The following is a 17,726-nucleotide window of genomic DNA, read 5'->3' as shown; positions in this document are numbered from 1 at the left end:
TCGTATACTTGAATTGTTACACAACACGGCACTTTGTCTTTGATTCGTATCCAATCCTTAATACATTCTGATATGCGAAGTTATTATGCTTGAAATCGTCAACACAGTACCACGTTGATGTTCGTTCATTGATTCATAACGATTATGAATTTAAAGCGTTCGACTGAAATACTTCTAATTACCTTATCAACACCACTCGATGGCCGCAATGCTTCGTTACTTGAATTGTCACACAACACAGCATTCGGTCATTGATCATGCGCGGCCCTTAATGCAATTATTGTCACGTTGTTAACAATAGGATGACTGATTATTATGCAACGCTACTCGTTGAAAGGGCACTCCAACCAGTATTATTCTTGGAGGCACAAATATGCGTTTGAATTCGTTATTTCATTCGTGGATACCAGCAAGATTATGTAGAAAGAAAAATATTAACGAACGACTCAAGTATTTCTAATCGACTTCTCAACGCGACTCAATGGGTGGCGATGTTTCCTTTTTAGATCCTTATCTCAGGCCAATCTTTTAATTAATTGTGGCCAGATCCCTGACAGGGAACCGGTTGAGCACGCTCTTCACCCCCGCGAGCGGCGCTCCGTGGTGAGGTGCCAAGAATTAATCCTTGTTAATGGGTCAGTTGGTAATTTATGCGGTTAGAAGTACAGCCCCAGCACAATATTACAGAGGAAAATTATGAACACTCTTAAAAACGATGGATTATTCACTCGGTCGTTGCGATGTTTCCACAATCACGGATGGTTCAATGGCTTGAGGTTTTAGGCTTTGTTAATGACCCGTGTGTGTGTGTTGAATGGTATGAGTGGTGAAAGAGTAGGCCAATGTTCGGAATCGATTCTTTGCGTCAAGCAGACGTCTGGTTTGTCGTGTAGTGGGGGGCAGTGTATCATACGTATCAGTTGATTCTTCTTTCAGTAGTTGGTTCGGACCCGACGGACGTTGGTGAACGAGTAGATACGTTGTTGTAGCTGCGATGACCGTCTGGTAGACGGCGTTAGAAGCACGCCCGCAGCGGCGCGGTTGTACGCGGACGGTAGGTAATGCGCGCAGTGCGTCTGCGAGCAGCTGGCACGCTGGTGCTCCGTCGTCGGCGGTTGTAGATTGCAGGCTCACGATTCGCTCGTGGTGGCGCTGGCCGCTAACAGCGGCAGCGGGACGCCAATCGGCGACACTCGCCAATTCGGCAAGTTGTAGAGGCGTCTCCGGCGTCGGTGATGGCTGGTCTTCTGCTGAGATGAGTTGAGCGGGTCTTCTGCTGAGATGAGTTGAGATGAGTCTTCTTCTGTTGAGCTGAGTTGAGATGAGTCTTCTTCTGTTGAGCTGGCCCCGAGGGCTGATGAGCTGATTTCAATGCTGAAACGGCTCCTTTTTATGCCAAAAATCTCTCTCCTTCTCGGCTCCCCCTCACGAGGCGGAGCTATCTTTGATCTGATCGTATGTCGGTGGGGGGGTTCGTGTGTCGGTGGTGGAGGGGGTTCGTGTGTCAGTGTGTATGTTTGTGTGTGTGTCATTTATGACACGGTTCTGTTCGGGTCTTTCCTCAAGCCATAAACATCAAGACAGCAGACACTTCGATTCATCTTGAAGGCGTCTGGTTGTCTACTCCATCCACCCAGAGAGAGGGGCGGGTTCCCCCCCCCTTTTCGTACACGTTTTCGACGCACAAAGAAATGGTTAAGATTTTTTTTTAAGTTTAACATTTCACATCACAGTTGGTATCTTATCATACACAGTTATGATCCTGCTTGTGATTCATAGTATTTGATTTATTTCCAAGTGAAGATGCTCTTCCGAGCATATGCATTTTATCACGTGCTGCAGGGAAAGACAAAGGTGGCCGGGATCTTCCCATCTCTCTATACTTTGCAAATATCATTTCGACTCCACATTCTACCAGCCTAATCCACCCCGTTACCTTGGCTCTTACTTAGTTTATTAATTTTCGTCACTTTGTGTGTTTATAAATGTGTGACAGTTTAACTTAAAGCTCGCTCGCTCTTTTGCTGCCCGTGTGCAGGGTGGGGTGGGGGCCACTACTAAGTCCCGTGTGTGGCAGATGGTCCCCGCGATAACGATCTGTTTGCCCTGGCGTGAAATTCCTCTCTCGCGCTCTTCGGGAGAGACAAAGGTGGTCGGGAGCACCTCTTTATACTTTCGACTTATATTTCTCAAATACCATTTGGTCCCATGTTCGCCAAGACTCGTGTTTGTAACTACGTCCTCCCGCCACCTCTCGGATTTACCGAGGTTCGAATTGTTATGATGGAATTATTAAAAAGAAAAATAATTATCATCCTGAGTTTAAGAGGTCCGTTTCTTGATTGTTGGAATCCATATCCCTTGGTTCTGTAAGGTTCTATAATGGAATGTCGTGTAAGGTGAACACGTTATTATTAATGTTATATTGCAATTTCTTTAAAACTTTGTTTGCCTGATTGCCGTGTGTGGGGTGGGGTGTGCCTCCTCATCAAACCCGGCTGGCTTTTCCAGATGGCCCCTCGTGATAAGGTGTAATTCCTGCTTCTCCGCGTTGCGAGAGACAAAGGTGGTCGGGGTTGCTTGGGATATTGTTTAAACTCTTTCGCAAGTTTGCCCATTGTCTCATTCCTTCTCGAAAACCTTTGATGTGACTCGGTATTTGTCTCCAAGCTTTGTTTTAACAGTAAGTATTAAAGGTGAAAATCATTTGATAGCGAATTAATTATCGGATAATAATTCACTGATGTATCTGGTGGCCTGGTCTTAATTGGAGTGAGCGTTAGGACCGTTAATTTGATCTTATTCTTGTTGTTGCCTTTTAATTATATATTTTTGTTTTACCGACAAATAAGAAACAAAAAAATTGTATACGATTTACCCTGTTGGCGTCTCCGTGTCTACTCTCTTGGTGTTCTGACCTCGGAGGGACCTTTCCTAAGGGGCCCATCAAACTCTTGTTCATCTGGAGATTTTTGCCGATAGCTGTTACATCCTCGCCTTGAGAGTTTTATTATTTCTTTATATATATGGCCTGTTTATGACCGACATCTGTTTTTTTGTTTTTCTGGCTTACGAGTTTTATTCATTATTAAAAAATATATATTGTTTGTCACAAAAGAAGGGAAAAAGAAATCTATGTGTATGCATCCGTAAATATTCTTATGGATATTAATTGTGGAAAAAGGGGCCGTATACAACAGTGGTGAGGGTGATGGTGGTGGTGATGGTGAGGGTGGTGGTGATGGTGGTGGTGAAGGTGGTGATGGTGGTGGTGATGGTGGTGATAGTGGTGGTGAGGGTGGTGGTGGTGGTGAGGGTGGTGATGGTGGTGGTGATGGTGATGGAGGTGATGGTGATGGTGAGGGTGGTGGTAATGGTGATGGTGGTGATGGTGGTGATGATGGTGGTGATGGTGGTGGTGATGGTGGTGATGGTGGTGATGATGGTGGTGATGGTGGTGATGGTGGTGGTGGTGGTGATGGTGGTGGTGATGGTGGTGATGGTGGTGGTGAGGGTGGTGGTGGTGGTGAGGGTGGTGATGGTGGTGGTGATGGAGGTGATGGTGATGGTAATGGTGATGGTGGTGATGGTGGTGATGATGGTGGTGATGGTGGTGATGATGGTGGTGAGGGTGGTGATGATGGTGGTGATGGTGAGGGTGGTGATGGTGGTGGTGGTGATGATGGTGATGATGGTGGTGGTGATGGTGGTGGTGGTGGTGCTGGCAGGGGGGTTGACAGGCCTCATCAACATCTGGGTCTATGCAGGAGGACCATAAAATCCTCACGCAGACTCTGGGTCATCCTCGCCGCGGCTACAGTCAAAACCACCGAACACAAAGGTGATCACTGCATCATCATAATAATAACAATAATAATAACAATAATAGGGGGAGGGGGGTTTCCCCTTTTTTTCTGGCAACAAAACTGAAACCTTTTAACAAGGATTCATGTTACTGCATTAACCACAATACCTGCAGTCAAAATGTAAACAAAACATAAATACTATGATAATATTTGATGCATTGTCCTTCAAACTGATTGGTCCACACCAAGGGACGGCTTTCTTTTTATTGCCAGAAAAAAAAGAGGAATAACCCCTATTATTATATTATTATATTATTCTTGGTTCTTCCGGTAAAGTCACCACGTAGAAGGGAACAATAAAAAAATATGTAAAACAATAAAATTATCACGACGTTTCGACTGCAACACAAGCAATCACCATCAGGTGTGAAAACCACAGCAAGAAAAACCACAGCAAGAACAATTTTATTGTTTCATATTTTCATTATTTTATTGTTTCCCTTCTACGTGCAGGTGACTCTACTGAAAGAACCAAGAATATGAATCCCTGCAGTCACGAAAGCTTTAAATCAAAATGTATTATATTATTATATTACTATTATAATATTCAATTAAAATATTTTATTATTATATATTTTATATTATATATTAAATGTTATTATAATATTTTATTATTATATTACTATTGTTTTATTATTATATTCTTGGTTCTTTCGGGAAAGTCACCACGTAGAAGGGAAACAATAAAATAATAAAAATATAAAACAATCATTATTTGCAACTCTTTGCCAAGCCACTGCTGTATAAAGGGATCTCCACGTGTTGTAGGTGGAGGAGGGTCAGTGGGCTAGGAGCCAGGATTTTGACTTTGGGGGGGGTTGCTGACTTCAATATTCTGAGACATCTCAGTGTGTTGAGGTTTTACAATGGGCCGCCACAAATGTATAAAACTAATTTTAATTGGATTTGAACGCGGAGTTCATTAACAGGTGACAGCACACGTGGTGACATCACACGTGGTGGTGACAGCACACGAGGTGACATCACACGTGGTGGTGACATCACACGTGGTGGTGACATCACACGTGGTGGTGACATCACACGTGGTGGTGACATCACACGTGGTGGTGACATCACACGTGGTGGTGACAACACACGAGGTGGTGACATCACACGTGGTGGTGACAACACACGTGGTGGTGACAACACACGTGGTGGTGACAACACACGTGGTGGTGACAACACACGTGGTGGTGACATCACACGTGGTGGTGACATCACACGTGGTGGTGACAACACACGAGGTGGTGACAACACACGTGGTGGTGACAACACACGTGGTGATGACAACACACGAGGTGACATACCAGGTGGTGACAGCCTGCAGGGCAGCATATGAGGTCCCCGACTTACGACGGTCCCCGACTTACGACGATCCCCGACTTACGACGACCCCCGACTTACGCTATTACGATCTTACGATAAGGCAAAATTGTTAAAATATTTTAAATTTCACGCGGCAGGCAAACGCAGCGACGTGCGAGGTACGAATCTTGGCGAGTACAGTACAACATACGATACGCTACGTTCAATGCATGTTTAAAGTTGTTATAGCTTAGATAGTATTGTTTCCTGGAAAAAACTTTATATTAAATTGCAGCTCATAGTCTAAGAATTTACCTTGTTTGTTTAACTTTACATTTCACTGTGCAATACAGTATTGTAATAAATACATGCGGTATATAGTTTATACTGCACTACTGTAAATTATCTCTGTTTTTGCTAAATTATCACCATTCTGTAAGACTCCCGGCTAGGCTAAGGACGATATTTCCGAGTTACGGTGTTGGTTGCTGTAACGCAACTCCGTCGTAAGTCGAGGACTACCCTGGAAACGCTTTACACACAATAACAACGTTTTATTCTTAAACAACGCCTTCTTATTTTAAAGTGCGCTAAAAGGTAAAGAAGAAGCAGTCGAGTGGACAACGGGAAGTGGACGACGTTTTGATCACAAGCTTTAAAGATTAACAATAATAACAATAATAATAACAACAATAATTAAAAAGTTTATAACTCACCGCCGTGAGAGAAGGACGTGGCGCCTGCTTCTCCGGCGAGGCGATTCCACACTTTAGGGACCGCGGCGTTTCATTGACCTAGCCAAATAAACATCAAATTAATAATCCGTCCATGCAATTTTTTTATAATTGCTTTAAAAGAGCCGCTTAATTGATTGATTACTTTATAGATTAATCTTCAACGTGCTACTTTTGTGTGTGTGTGTGATGCTGTCCGTAACTCGTTAACACGCGCACGGAGCAGGCGCGCCTCAGACACGCGGCGCCTGCTCGTCGCGCGAGACGATTCCGCAGTTTAGGGACCGCGGCGTTTTTCCCACCTGCACAAAAAAATGTAAAGATGCCGTCCATAAATCTTATTTTTAATTGCTGGAAAGGAGGAAATAAATTGATGAATTGACGCCGATTTTAATACAGGCTATGCATTGTCATAGCCTGTATTAAATGTAGTAGACTACATTTTTATTACAAGAATTTGACCACGGCAAACAGGGGAATCAATTTCGGTAAAAGCGTTGAAAAATTTTAGAGGGGCAGAAATTACTCCATCGAGAACACAACATTTTAATTCAAACCCAGTAAACATGCAACGTTGAGCCAACGTTGGCATTTGGTTAACATAGATGTACACACACAGTGTGATTAACATGTGTACACACACAGTGTGATTAACATGGTGTACACACACAGTGTGATTAACATGGTGTACACACACACAGTGTGATTAACATAGGTGTACACACACACAGTGTGATTAACATGGTGTACACACACACTGTGTGATTAACATAGGTGTACACACACAGTGTGGTTAACATAGGTGTACACACACACAGTGTGATTAACATGGTGTACACACACAGTGTGATTAACATGGTGTACACACACAGTGTGATTAACATAGGTGTACACACACAGTGTGGTTAACATAGGTGTACACACACAGTGTGATTAACATAGGTGTACACACACAGTGTGATTAACATGGTGTACACACACAGTGTGATTAACATGGTGTACACACACAGTGTGATTAACATAGGTGTACACACACAGTGTGGTTAACATAGGTGTACACACACAGTGTGATTAACATAGGTGTACACACACAGTGTGATTAACATAGGTGTACACACACAGTGTGGTTAACATGGTGTACACACAGTGTGATTAACATAGGTGTACACAGACACACAGTGTTACTATTATGATGGGCTCATCTTGCCTTAGCAGTAGCGTGACATCATACGCTGAGTTTGTATTGTGTTTTTCTCGAACTTGCTTTGAATTAGCCCAGCTAATTGACCCCGCGGTGTGAAAGTGGTAACTCTACATGTGTGGCTTGCCAGAGGCAGTCTTCACTGCAGTGAGCATTGGTGATGATACCACACTGATGAGTCTGATCAATGACTAAATGGGCCTAGAGTTACCCATCTCTGTATTGGTGATGATACCACACTGATGAGTCTGATCAATGACTAAATGGGCCTAGAGTTACCCATCTCTGTATTGGTGATGATACCACACTGATGAGTCTGATCAATGACTACATGGGCCTAGAGTTACCCATCTCTGTATTGGTGATGATACCACACTGATGAGTCTGATCAATGACTACATGGGCCTAGAGTTACCCATCTCTGTATTGGTGATGATACCACACTGATGAGTCTGATCAATCACTAAATGGGCCTAGAGTTACCCATCTCTGTATTGGTGATAATACCACACTGATGAGTCTGATCAATTACTACATGGGCCTAGAGTTACCCATCTCTGTATTGGTGATGATACCACACTGATGAGTCTGATCAATGACTAAATGGGCCTAGAGTTACCCATCTCTGTATTGGTGATGATACCACACTGATGAGTCTGATCAATGACTAAATGGGCCTAGAGTTACCCTCTCTGAATTGGTGATGATACCACACTGATGAGTCGGATCAATGACTAAATGGGCCTAGAGTTACCCATCTCTGTATTGGTGCTACCTGACAGTCGGTCAGATTTGCTCAGATTTATTTTGACAGTGACCAAAGGTAAGAGAACCACAATGCACTGCTTAAGAAGAAACCGTTGGTGTTTATTTGCAAGTAAAACATGATTTTACAACCTGCGCTGTTATGATCAGATTTTTTCGTCAATTACAGGTTTAAATACTCTTTGATGGTGATATTAAAGGAATTACCAACACTGGATCAGGACCACAAATACGAATATCATGCCATGATCGTTTGAGCAGGAAGACAGTTTTATCAGTTACACAATTTTCTCTAAATTAATAGTCTAAAACAATGAATGATTCCCTTGTCTCACATGCAAGAGATAATTCTGAATCTAAATGCTGTCACCCAGTCACACACAGGATTAAATGTGCCCATTTAAAGTGTACATAATTATCCACAATGAAATTACAGCATTACACCTGTCCGTAGCAGCATCTTTCACATGTCGATGCAGAAAACTGCGAACCTGACTTTGTCATCCCTACAATTACACGTAATTTCATTAATACACATTCTTTCTGAGAGATGCATAAGTGACAAGGTCGCAATATATAAAAACAAGTAGCAGACACAGTTCGCACTGTTTAATGGAAGCGTCTGGGTGGCTTTGGGCTAACACTATGAGATTGGTACAAAATCCACGCATGGTTATTTTTTTCTCCTCAATTCTTTTAACGGCTAAACAGATGGCACATTATGTTCAGTGTATTTGGTAATGTTGTTCAGTGTAGCGCAGTGATAAAAGTGTCCAACCTATAACCAGATAGTCGCCAGTTCAATTCGCACACAGAGGTGGATTCTACAATTATTCCAGTTTAACACGTAGGCTTTCGCGACCAATTAATCCTCCGGGATTGATGCAGTAAGTACCGCTTTGTGGAACGGCAACGATCGCTTCACAGACATGTCCTTAAAAAATACCTTCATTGGCTGAGAAACTCCCGTGAAAATAAGCATCAACCAATGCTCACTTAGGCTTGAAGACAATTCTTACTATGTCTCTTTGGCCATTTGAATTCATGGCCAAACATAAAATGGCCAGAGCGGAGCCGGGCCCCAACAGCGTGGCTTTTAACTGCAGGCCGACCCACTATTTGTCGGCGTTCGGCTGGCCTCTTGACCAGCGGAAGTCGGTTTGCGATATTCGCGGGATTGCGTGCGGCACGACGCCTCATTAATTGAAATTTGCAACCATCGCGAAGATTCTGCGACGCTTTCGTTGCCGGTAATCTACAGCCTCCTTGAACACCCCCCACCCCCCCAGCTTGCCGACCAAAGCTCTGACGAGCTGAGCTTTGACCGACAACTCGCTCCACGTTCTGCATTCCTGAAATCGGTGCCCTGCCGAAAACGCAACATCAAGCGCCGCACAGCCCGCCGATGTATCTGTTGTGCGGCTCAATGGCCAGGTTCCTGCTGACACGCGGCTTGCGCGGCCAAATCGTGGTCATCCCAAATGTTGCCAAGGGTCTCTTTGCTGAACGGCGGCGGCAGCGGCGGCGACGACGACTCCATCTCCTGACCCACCTCCACAGGTGGCGTCTGCACCGACTTGGGCACCAGATGCTTGGCCGGCACGAGGCAGCGTGGGGGGGGGGGCACGGCGTGGGGGGCACGGCGTGGGGGGCACGGCGTGGGCACTCAGCGCTTCTGCTCCTCCTGCTGCTGCTGTGGCTGCTGCTGCTGATGCTGCTGCATCATTTGTTGCTGCTGTTGCTGCTGTGGCTGCTGCTGCTGCTGTTGCTGTTGTTGCTGTTGCTGCTGTTGTTGCTGTGGCTGCTGTTGCTGCTGTTGCTGCTGCTGCTGTTACTGCTGCTGTTGTTGCTGTTGTTGCTGCTGCTGTTGCTGTTGTTGCTGTTGTTGCTACTGTTGCTGCTGCTGTTGCTGCTGTTGCTGCTGCTGTGGCTGCTGCTGTTGCTGCTGCAGTTGCTGCTGTTGCTGTGGCTGCTGTAGTGGCTGTGGCTGCTGCTGCTGCTGTTGAGTTGACTGGTGACGAGGCACACGTGGTATGGCTGAGGCTGAGTGGGAGGGCTGCTCAGAGTGGACAGCAGGATTTTCCTGAAGCTCCATGACCTGCTTCCTGTTGAAGTTGTATTTACTGAAGAGTTCGAACACAGGGGGAGGACGTAGAGTTAGAACAGACACACAGGTCCATGCCTGTGGGTTTCATCATGTTAGGTTCAAGCCCATCTTGACACACACAGGTCCATGCCTGTGGGTCTAATCATGTTAGGTTCAAGCCCATCTTGACACACACAGGTCCATGCCTGTGTGTCTAATCATGTTAGGTTCAAGCCCATCTTGACACACACAGGTCCATGCCTGTGTGTCTAATCATGTTAGGTTCAAGCCCATCTTGACACACACAGGTCCATGCCTGTGGGTCTAATCATGTTAGGTTCAAGCCCATCTTGACACACACAGGTCCATGCCTGTGTGTCTAATCATGTTAGGTTCAAGCCCATCTTGACACACACAGGTCCATGCCTGTGGGTCTAATCATGTTAGGTTCAAGCCCATCTTGACACACACAGGTCCATGCCTGTGTGTCTAATCATGTTAGGTTCAAGGCCATCTTGACACACACAGGTCCATGCCTGTGTGTCTAATCATGTTAGGTTCAAGCCCATCTTGACACACACAGGTCCATGCCTGTGTGTCTAATCATGTTAGGTTCAAGCCCATCTTGACACACACAGGTCCATGCCTGTGGGTCTAATCATGTTAGGTTCAAGCCCATCTTGACACACACAGGTCCATGCCTGTGGGTCTAATCATGTTAGGTTCAAGCCCATCTTGACACACACAGGTCCATGCCTGTGTGTCTAATCATATTAGGTTCAAGCCCATCTTGACACACACAGGTCCATGCCTGTGTGTCTAATCATGTTAGGTTCAAGCCATCTTGTAATCCTTGAACCCAATATCACACCGTGCCCTTGACAGCAATATAATAATTTGACATCAATAAAAACACATGGGATGTACTGCAGTAATTAACACCACTGCATAGTACTGTCGTTTGTAGTAGTTTGTCCTCAATATAGCATAAGTGGAAACAACCCTGGGGCAAAATCTGAAAAGCATACTCCCCAATCTCTAAAAATTAAGAGTGTGCAACTTAATGTTGTTAAGTTTAAATAACGGTCGCTAAGCACAGGCTCAAAATGCTAAGAAGCCAGCAACAGCACCGTAAGAATGTCTACTCGTTCAGCGTTCATCTGCTTATTTAATTCAGCAAGGTGATGAGAAACCTTAGCCATAAGGGCCCAATTACCAATGAGTCACAAGGCACCATGGGTAATGCTGGGGCCCCTCACCGAGTCTCAGGGCATCCGTGATGGACTAGGACGTGAAATTCGCACGCACAGGAATCCACATATCAGCTTCATTTAGTCGTCATGGATATTGTTTAAAATATTTGCCATCTGTTGCACAATGGCATACTCTTTTCGATTTGAAGCTTTCGTGACTGCAAGGATTAATCGTCTTTGGTTCTTTCGGTAAAGTCACCGCCACGTAGAATGAGAATAAAATAAAATAACACAATAAAATTCTCGCGACGTTTCGGCCACAACGCAAACAGGTCTGTACCATTCACCTGAAGACGGCCGCTTGCGTTGTGGCCAAAACGTCGTGAGAATTTTATTATTTTATTTTATTATTTTATTCTCACTCTACGTGGTGGTGACTTTACCGAAAGAACCAAAGAAAATGGCATACTCGTTGTGTTTTTTAGTAGTCTCTCGTCATGCCAACTTGACAACAGTATTTGTCCTCTGGAGACACTGGCCTCCACCGTGTGAATGTTGAATCGACACGACTACCTCGGTCCCACCGACATCGCTCATTTGACCTGGGAGACAGCTTTCACTTTGACTAACAGTTAATCTTAAAGCAGTGATGGTTTTGGGCAGCAGTGATCGTTTGGGCAGCGACGCATAACCTGTATTCAATTTACCTTGGGTAAATTCGGCTTTAACGGGTAACCGGTATTGGTTTGTAAACATAAATTGTGGAGAGAAAAGAGCACGTTGCTGCCTCGTGAGCCACAACTCAGCCTTAATAGGTCTCTTAAACGGTCACTTAGGAGAGCTTTGTGTTGTTTTGTCGTGCAAATCACCAAATCAGCTGCTCCACGCACGGCAGGATCATCTCCCAGGCGAGGCCAGTGAAGTGTTGCATGTACAGAGTCCACGCAGAGGGCAGCTTCACTTCTATACGGGCCAATGCTATGCTTGCAGCCGCCACCACGGATGGACGGAAACTCAGGAATATGTGGTCTGCATACACACAAACAAAGACAAAAACCCTCCGTTTAGCCTTAACAGACTGTAGGGGCAAGTGCTGCTGGCGAGCAGCACCACCTATGAAGGGCGGCACGGCACACGAGGGGGTGGGTGGCCAGCACCACGCCCGGCCGCCTTTGTCTCCCCAATGTTTACACACCGCATTGAGTTACTCATTTGAGGCTGAGTCGACCTAGGGGAGGCCCAGGACCGGTTCAGATAATCGTCACCAGTGATAGCCGTGAGCGGGCGTTGGACCAGGGTGTCCAGGGTCGTAGCGCAGCGTAGCGCTAACCGCTACGCCACCTCTACCCTGCACACAGGAATGACAGGCAGGCACACACAGACGCTTAAACGCACAAGCACCCAGTGAACGAGGAACGTTGGGCCAACGACACTTGAACATTTGAACAAACATTCCGACGTTGGACAAAAAAATATATATTCGGTGACGTTTCAGGCACTGCCCCTTCTGTCGCTGGTCACCTTTGCGCTGCAAGGCCGGTGCCTACGAAGCGCTCCTCTACAGCTCTGCGAGCACCTTGCAGGGCGAGCTGAAGGAAGTGGGCCGTGTACTTGATGGTGTACGCGTGCCGGTAGGACGAGCCTCCAGCCGGGGCGTCCTCACGCCGCGACAGCCACAGGAAGTAGTCCACGAAGTGCGCCGCTGTGGGCGTGCACAGGTTCCAGTCGAGTGTACGCAGCAGCAGGAACTGTGCAGGGGGGAGGCAGACGGGAGAGTGGGCTGGCACGGCACAGCTGCCACCACTCCGTGAAGCATTCAGTCCGCCACGCTGCTGTGTGTTGCCTGGAGGGTTTATTTAACTATTCTAGATTTAAAGCTTTCGTGACTGCAAGGATCCATACTCTTTGGTTCTATTCGGTAAAGTCACGTAGGTAAAAAATAAAACAACAAAAATCACGACGTTTCGGCCACAACACAAGTGGCCTTCATCAGGTGAAGGGATCAGGCGGTCTCGAGGACAGCGCTGGAGTGAAACAGAGCCACGCTCAGACCGCGACCTTTAAGCTGTGTGCGAGGAAACAAGGTGCCTTGACAAAGGAATTAGCATAAAAAAATAGCATTTGATTGGCCGACTTAGCATAGAAGTGGTGTACATGCGGGTGCACTTGCCGGTTGGCGCGGGGGGGGGGGGGGAGTTTACCTATTGATGGTGTGAAAGGGGAATTTAAGAGCTGCGAAAGTTTGGGGTACCACTACTTGAAAAATATACTGTACCATTGAAAATTAGTTTAATGTTTGGTTCGATTTAGAACATCTTTCCAATGGTTGCTTAACTAGTCGGGTTGGTGCATGGCTCGCAAACAGTTCAAATGTCTGGTCAAGGAGTCAACTCGGCCCTTCGTCTGCACGGGTAAATGCAATGGCCGTCATATTCTTTTGGGTCTTTCGGTAAAAGCCACGTAGATTGAAAAATTAATAAAAAATATCACGTTTCCATCGCAACGCAAGCAAATCGTCACGGGGTGATTGTTTTACGGAGAGACTGAGCCCCACCATAGGAAGGGAGAATTTCCTGCACTTGTTGGAGCGCCGTGCAAATAAATGAGCACCACTCCACGTTCATTTGTCAGGTCTGCTGTGGTAATGTTATTCTGCAGCTTTTGCCTTCCTGTTATCTAGTAAGAAGACACGCTTCTATATTCAAATTCGGGCTGTACATTCAAATTGTCTACAGAATAATTAGTTGGCATGAAACAGAGATGATGTGTTCATATTCTTTGGGTCTTTGACGTTTCGATCGCAACACAAGCAATCACCTGAGGATGACTGCTTGTGTTGCCATCGAAACGTCATTTTTTAAATTATTTTTCTATCTACGTGACTTTACCGACAGACCCAAAGAGTAAGATTGTAAAGTAACAAGACAAAACAATTGGTTTCTTGAATCAAATCGCGACCTTGAATCATGACAATGCACGGAACGGTTCTGGGGGGTGAAACATTGCATGCCGAATTAACAGGGGCATGCAGCTACCTCCGTCTGCTGCAATTCCTCCTTGGACAGACTCAGCCCTTGCTTGATCATCACCTCCAACCGGTTCACCCAGTCCAGTCGCGGCACGTGCTCATCCATCTCCTCGAACTTGGCTGCGCAGGGTGTCAGGGACACGCATGCCGACGGTGAGCAAGCGACCAAGCGTGCGAGCGAGAGATGAGCGAGTGATCGGGTGGGTGGGTGGGTCACGTGAGCGATTGACCGACCTGCTATAATGAGGTAGCAGATTGAGCAGGTGTAGAGGCAGCGGACGGTGATGTCGTGGCGGTCCATGAACACGTCTAACATTGCGATGGCCAGGTGGTGCGTGGCCACACTCAGCTGCAGGCGCTCGCTCAGCGTTGCCAGGAGGTCGACGAAGTGGCGACGGAGGTGCAGCTGGGGCGAGCGTGCGCAAAACCGAGGCAGCGACAGCTCCTGCGAGGGGGGAAAAAAAACGAGGACACGGGGGTTGGGAGGGCAGTTGGGACGCTGTGGAGTTGGGTCAAGAGGTGTTTTGAAATGATAATAGATTATTCTGGGGGTCTAAGGAGGCGACGTGCCCGGTTACGGTGGGCCACAGCAGTTAATTTTCGCCGTCATGCAAACCAAGAGTGACAAAAGCCACGGGCCAAATTGTCTCCCTGTTCAAGCGAGTGAAAGATGGCGAAGAACTCATTCGGTAGTCCTCAGCCTATGATGAAAAAAAACCATAAGGTGTGGAGATCCGTACCTCCAGAGCACAGCCACTTTTATTCTTCCACAAGGTACCGTATCGCTCGTGTTATAGTCCCCGGAGAGATAGGGGGCCGGGTCGACCCGCTGGCCAGGATTGAACTTGCAATTTCCCACTGCGAGTCGAGCACTCAAACGTACGTGCCGTGTAAATCAGTTCGTGGGATTTGCGTCTGCGTGTAGGAGGCCTATTAATGAGAGAGGCGGATACCTTCTCTCGAAGGACGCGGTAGACGTCGTCTGCCAACTCGCCTTGCCACCACTCGCTTCTGTCCATGTCTTGGTTAGTCGCTCGCGCCTCGTGCTCAGGAGTTTATTACTTGGGCAGGCACGTGCTGGGTACACACAAGTGTTCACGTGTGGAGTTTATTACTTGGACAGGCACGTGCTGGGTAGACACAAGTGGAGTTTATTACTCGGACAGGCACGTGCTGGGTACACACAAGTGTTCACGAGTGGAGTGTATTACTTGGACAGGCACGTGCTGGGTACACACAAGTGGAGTTTATTACTCGGACAGGCACGTGCTGGGTACACACAAGTGTTCACGAGTGGAGTTTATTACTCGGACAGGCACGTGCTGGGTGCACACAAGTGTTCACGAGTGGAGTTTATTACTTGGACAGGCACGTGCTGGGTACACACAAGTGTTCACGAGTGGAGCTTATTACTTGGACAGGCACGTGCTGGGTTCACACAAGTGTTCACGAGTGGAGTTTATTACTCGGACAGGCACGTGCTGGGTACACACAAGTGTTCACGAGTGGAGTTTATTACTTGGACAGGCACGTGCTGGGTTCACACAAGTGTTCACGAGTGGAGTTTATTACTCGGACAGGCACGTGCTGGGTACACACAAGTGTTAACGAGTGGAGTTTATTACTCGGACAGGCACGTGCTGGGTTCACACAAGTGTTCACGAGTGGAGTTTATTACTTGGACAGGCACGTGCTGGGTACACACAAGTGTTCACGAGTGGAGTTTATTACTCGGACAGGCACGTGCTGGGTTCACACAAGTGTTCACGAGTGGAGTTTATTACTCGGACAGGCACGTGCTGGGTACACACAAGTGTTAACGAGTGGAGTTTATTACTCGGACAGGCACGTGCTGGGTACACACAAGTGTTAACGAGTGGAGTTTATTACTCGGACAGGCACGTGCTGGGTACACACAAGTGTTCACAAGTGGAGTTTATTACTTGGACAGGCACGTGCTGGGTGCACACAAGTGTTAACGAGTGGAGTTTATTACTCGGACAGGCACGTGCTGGGTACACACACAAGTGTTCACGTGTGGAGTTTATTACTCGGGCAGGCACGTGCTGGGTACACACAAGTGTTCACGTGTGGAGTTTATTACTCGGGCAGGCACGTGCTGGGTACACACAAGTGGAGTTTATTACTTGGGCAGGCACGTGCTGGGTACACACAAGTGTTCACAAGTGGAGTTTATTACTCGGACAGGCACGTGCTGGGTGCACACAAGTGGTCACGTGACAGATTTGATGTCACAGCTCACTTGCCATGCAAAAAATAAATACATTATTGAGCCCCCCCCCCCCCTAAAAAAATATACAAAAGTGTATTTTCATAATTTGTGCATGGTGTACAGTCTGGAAAGCACCCACATGGCAAATTTCCAGTGTGTTGCATGTGGAGAAGTACAGACAACACACACAATCACAACTTTGCCTTTCATATATATGGAGATTACCACAGGTTACGCCACGGGCACTTCGTGCTCAACAGAGCATTAAGAATAAAGGCAGAATTTTCACAACACTTGGAAAAGAAACTACATTTGCAATTTTTTGCAAAAAAAAATGAACACATTTTCCCATGTGTAAAAAATAAATGCAATTTGTTATTGACATGTGTGCAAACTTCATAATGCATTTGCTTGAGCAACACCGATTACATTATTGACGAAATCTTAAAAGTGCTCATGCTAAACCGGCTTCCAAACGTCTCAAGCTCACACCCTACCCCCCGCTATGCATGTGGAATAATGTAAAAAATGTGTCCCGTTATGATGAAAAACAAAACAAAGTCTTACCAAACACTGTCCATTATTACACGGCGGGAAGGGAAATCGTTCAAGTAACAAACCGTGATTGTTTAAACGCCTCAATATGTCACGATATAGTCTAAATACAGCAAGTCTCAAGTCTTTCACGGTAACTACGGACGGAGCGGGCAGCACGCAGCCACGTGGGAGTCGTCACGTGACGCAGCCGCCGACTCCCAGGACTCTCCACGCCCCCGGAAGTGCTGCTGAGCGCCGGAAGCCGGAGGTGACGCGTCATCCGTGAGCCAGAGACTCCTGATTGGATGAGGTGTGGGCGTGGCCGCACCCGAGGGGGAGGCGACGGCCAGGGGATAAAGGGGGGGGGAGGGAGAGACCCACAGAGACTCATACTCATAGAGACCCACACAGACACCCACAGAGACCCACAGAGACTCATAGAGACCCATACTCATAGAGACCCACACAGACCCACACTCACAGAGACTCACACAGACACCCACACAGACTCACAGAGACCCACACTCACAGAGACTCACACAGACCCACACTCACAGAGACCCACACTCACAGAGACTCACACAGAGCCACACTCACAGAGACCCACACTCAAAGAGACTCACACAGACCCACACACACAGAGACCCACACTCACAGAGACCCACACAGACCCACACTCACAGAGACCCACACTCACAGAGACCCACACAGACCCACACTCACAGAGACCCACACAGACCCACAGAGACCCACACTCACACAGAACCATACTCACACA

The 17,726-nt window shown here is 46.8% G+C and overlaps 1 protein-coding gene across 1 annotated transcript; it reads right to left on the bottom strand.

Moving 5' to 3' along the window:
• Positions 1-14,057: 14,057 nt before the first annotated feature.
• On the bottom strand, positions 14,058-17,175 carry LOC142920130 (cyclin-J-like). Its single transcript, XM_076062590.1, has 4 exons — positions 16,979-17,175; positions 15,132-15,255; positions 14,413-14,623; positions 14,058-14,298 (listed from the first exon to the last, which is right to left on the bottom strand). The coding sequence occupies exons 2-4, from the start codon at positions 15,195-15,197 to the stop codon at positions 14,165-14,167; spliced, it is 411 nt and encodes a 136-aa protein (XP_075918705.1). The 5' UTR covers positions 15,198-15,255; positions 16,979-17,175; the 3' UTR covers positions 14,058-14,164.
• Between the last annotated feature and the right edge of the window lie 551 nt (positions 17,176-17,726).

This window comes from Petromyzon marinus, unplaced genomic scaffold (genome assembly GCF_048934315.1).
Source record: "Petromyzon marinus isolate PM22_M1 ecotype Great Lakes invasive population unplaced genomic scaffold, UKy_Petmar_22M1.pri1.0 PM_G_Scaffold_68, whole genome shotgun sequence".
Lineage (NCBI taxonomy): Eukaryota > Metazoa > Chordata > Hyperoartia > Petromyzontiformes > Petromyzontidae > Petromyzon > Petromyzon marinus.
This window is presented reverse-complemented; position numbering and strand designations above follow the sequence as displayed.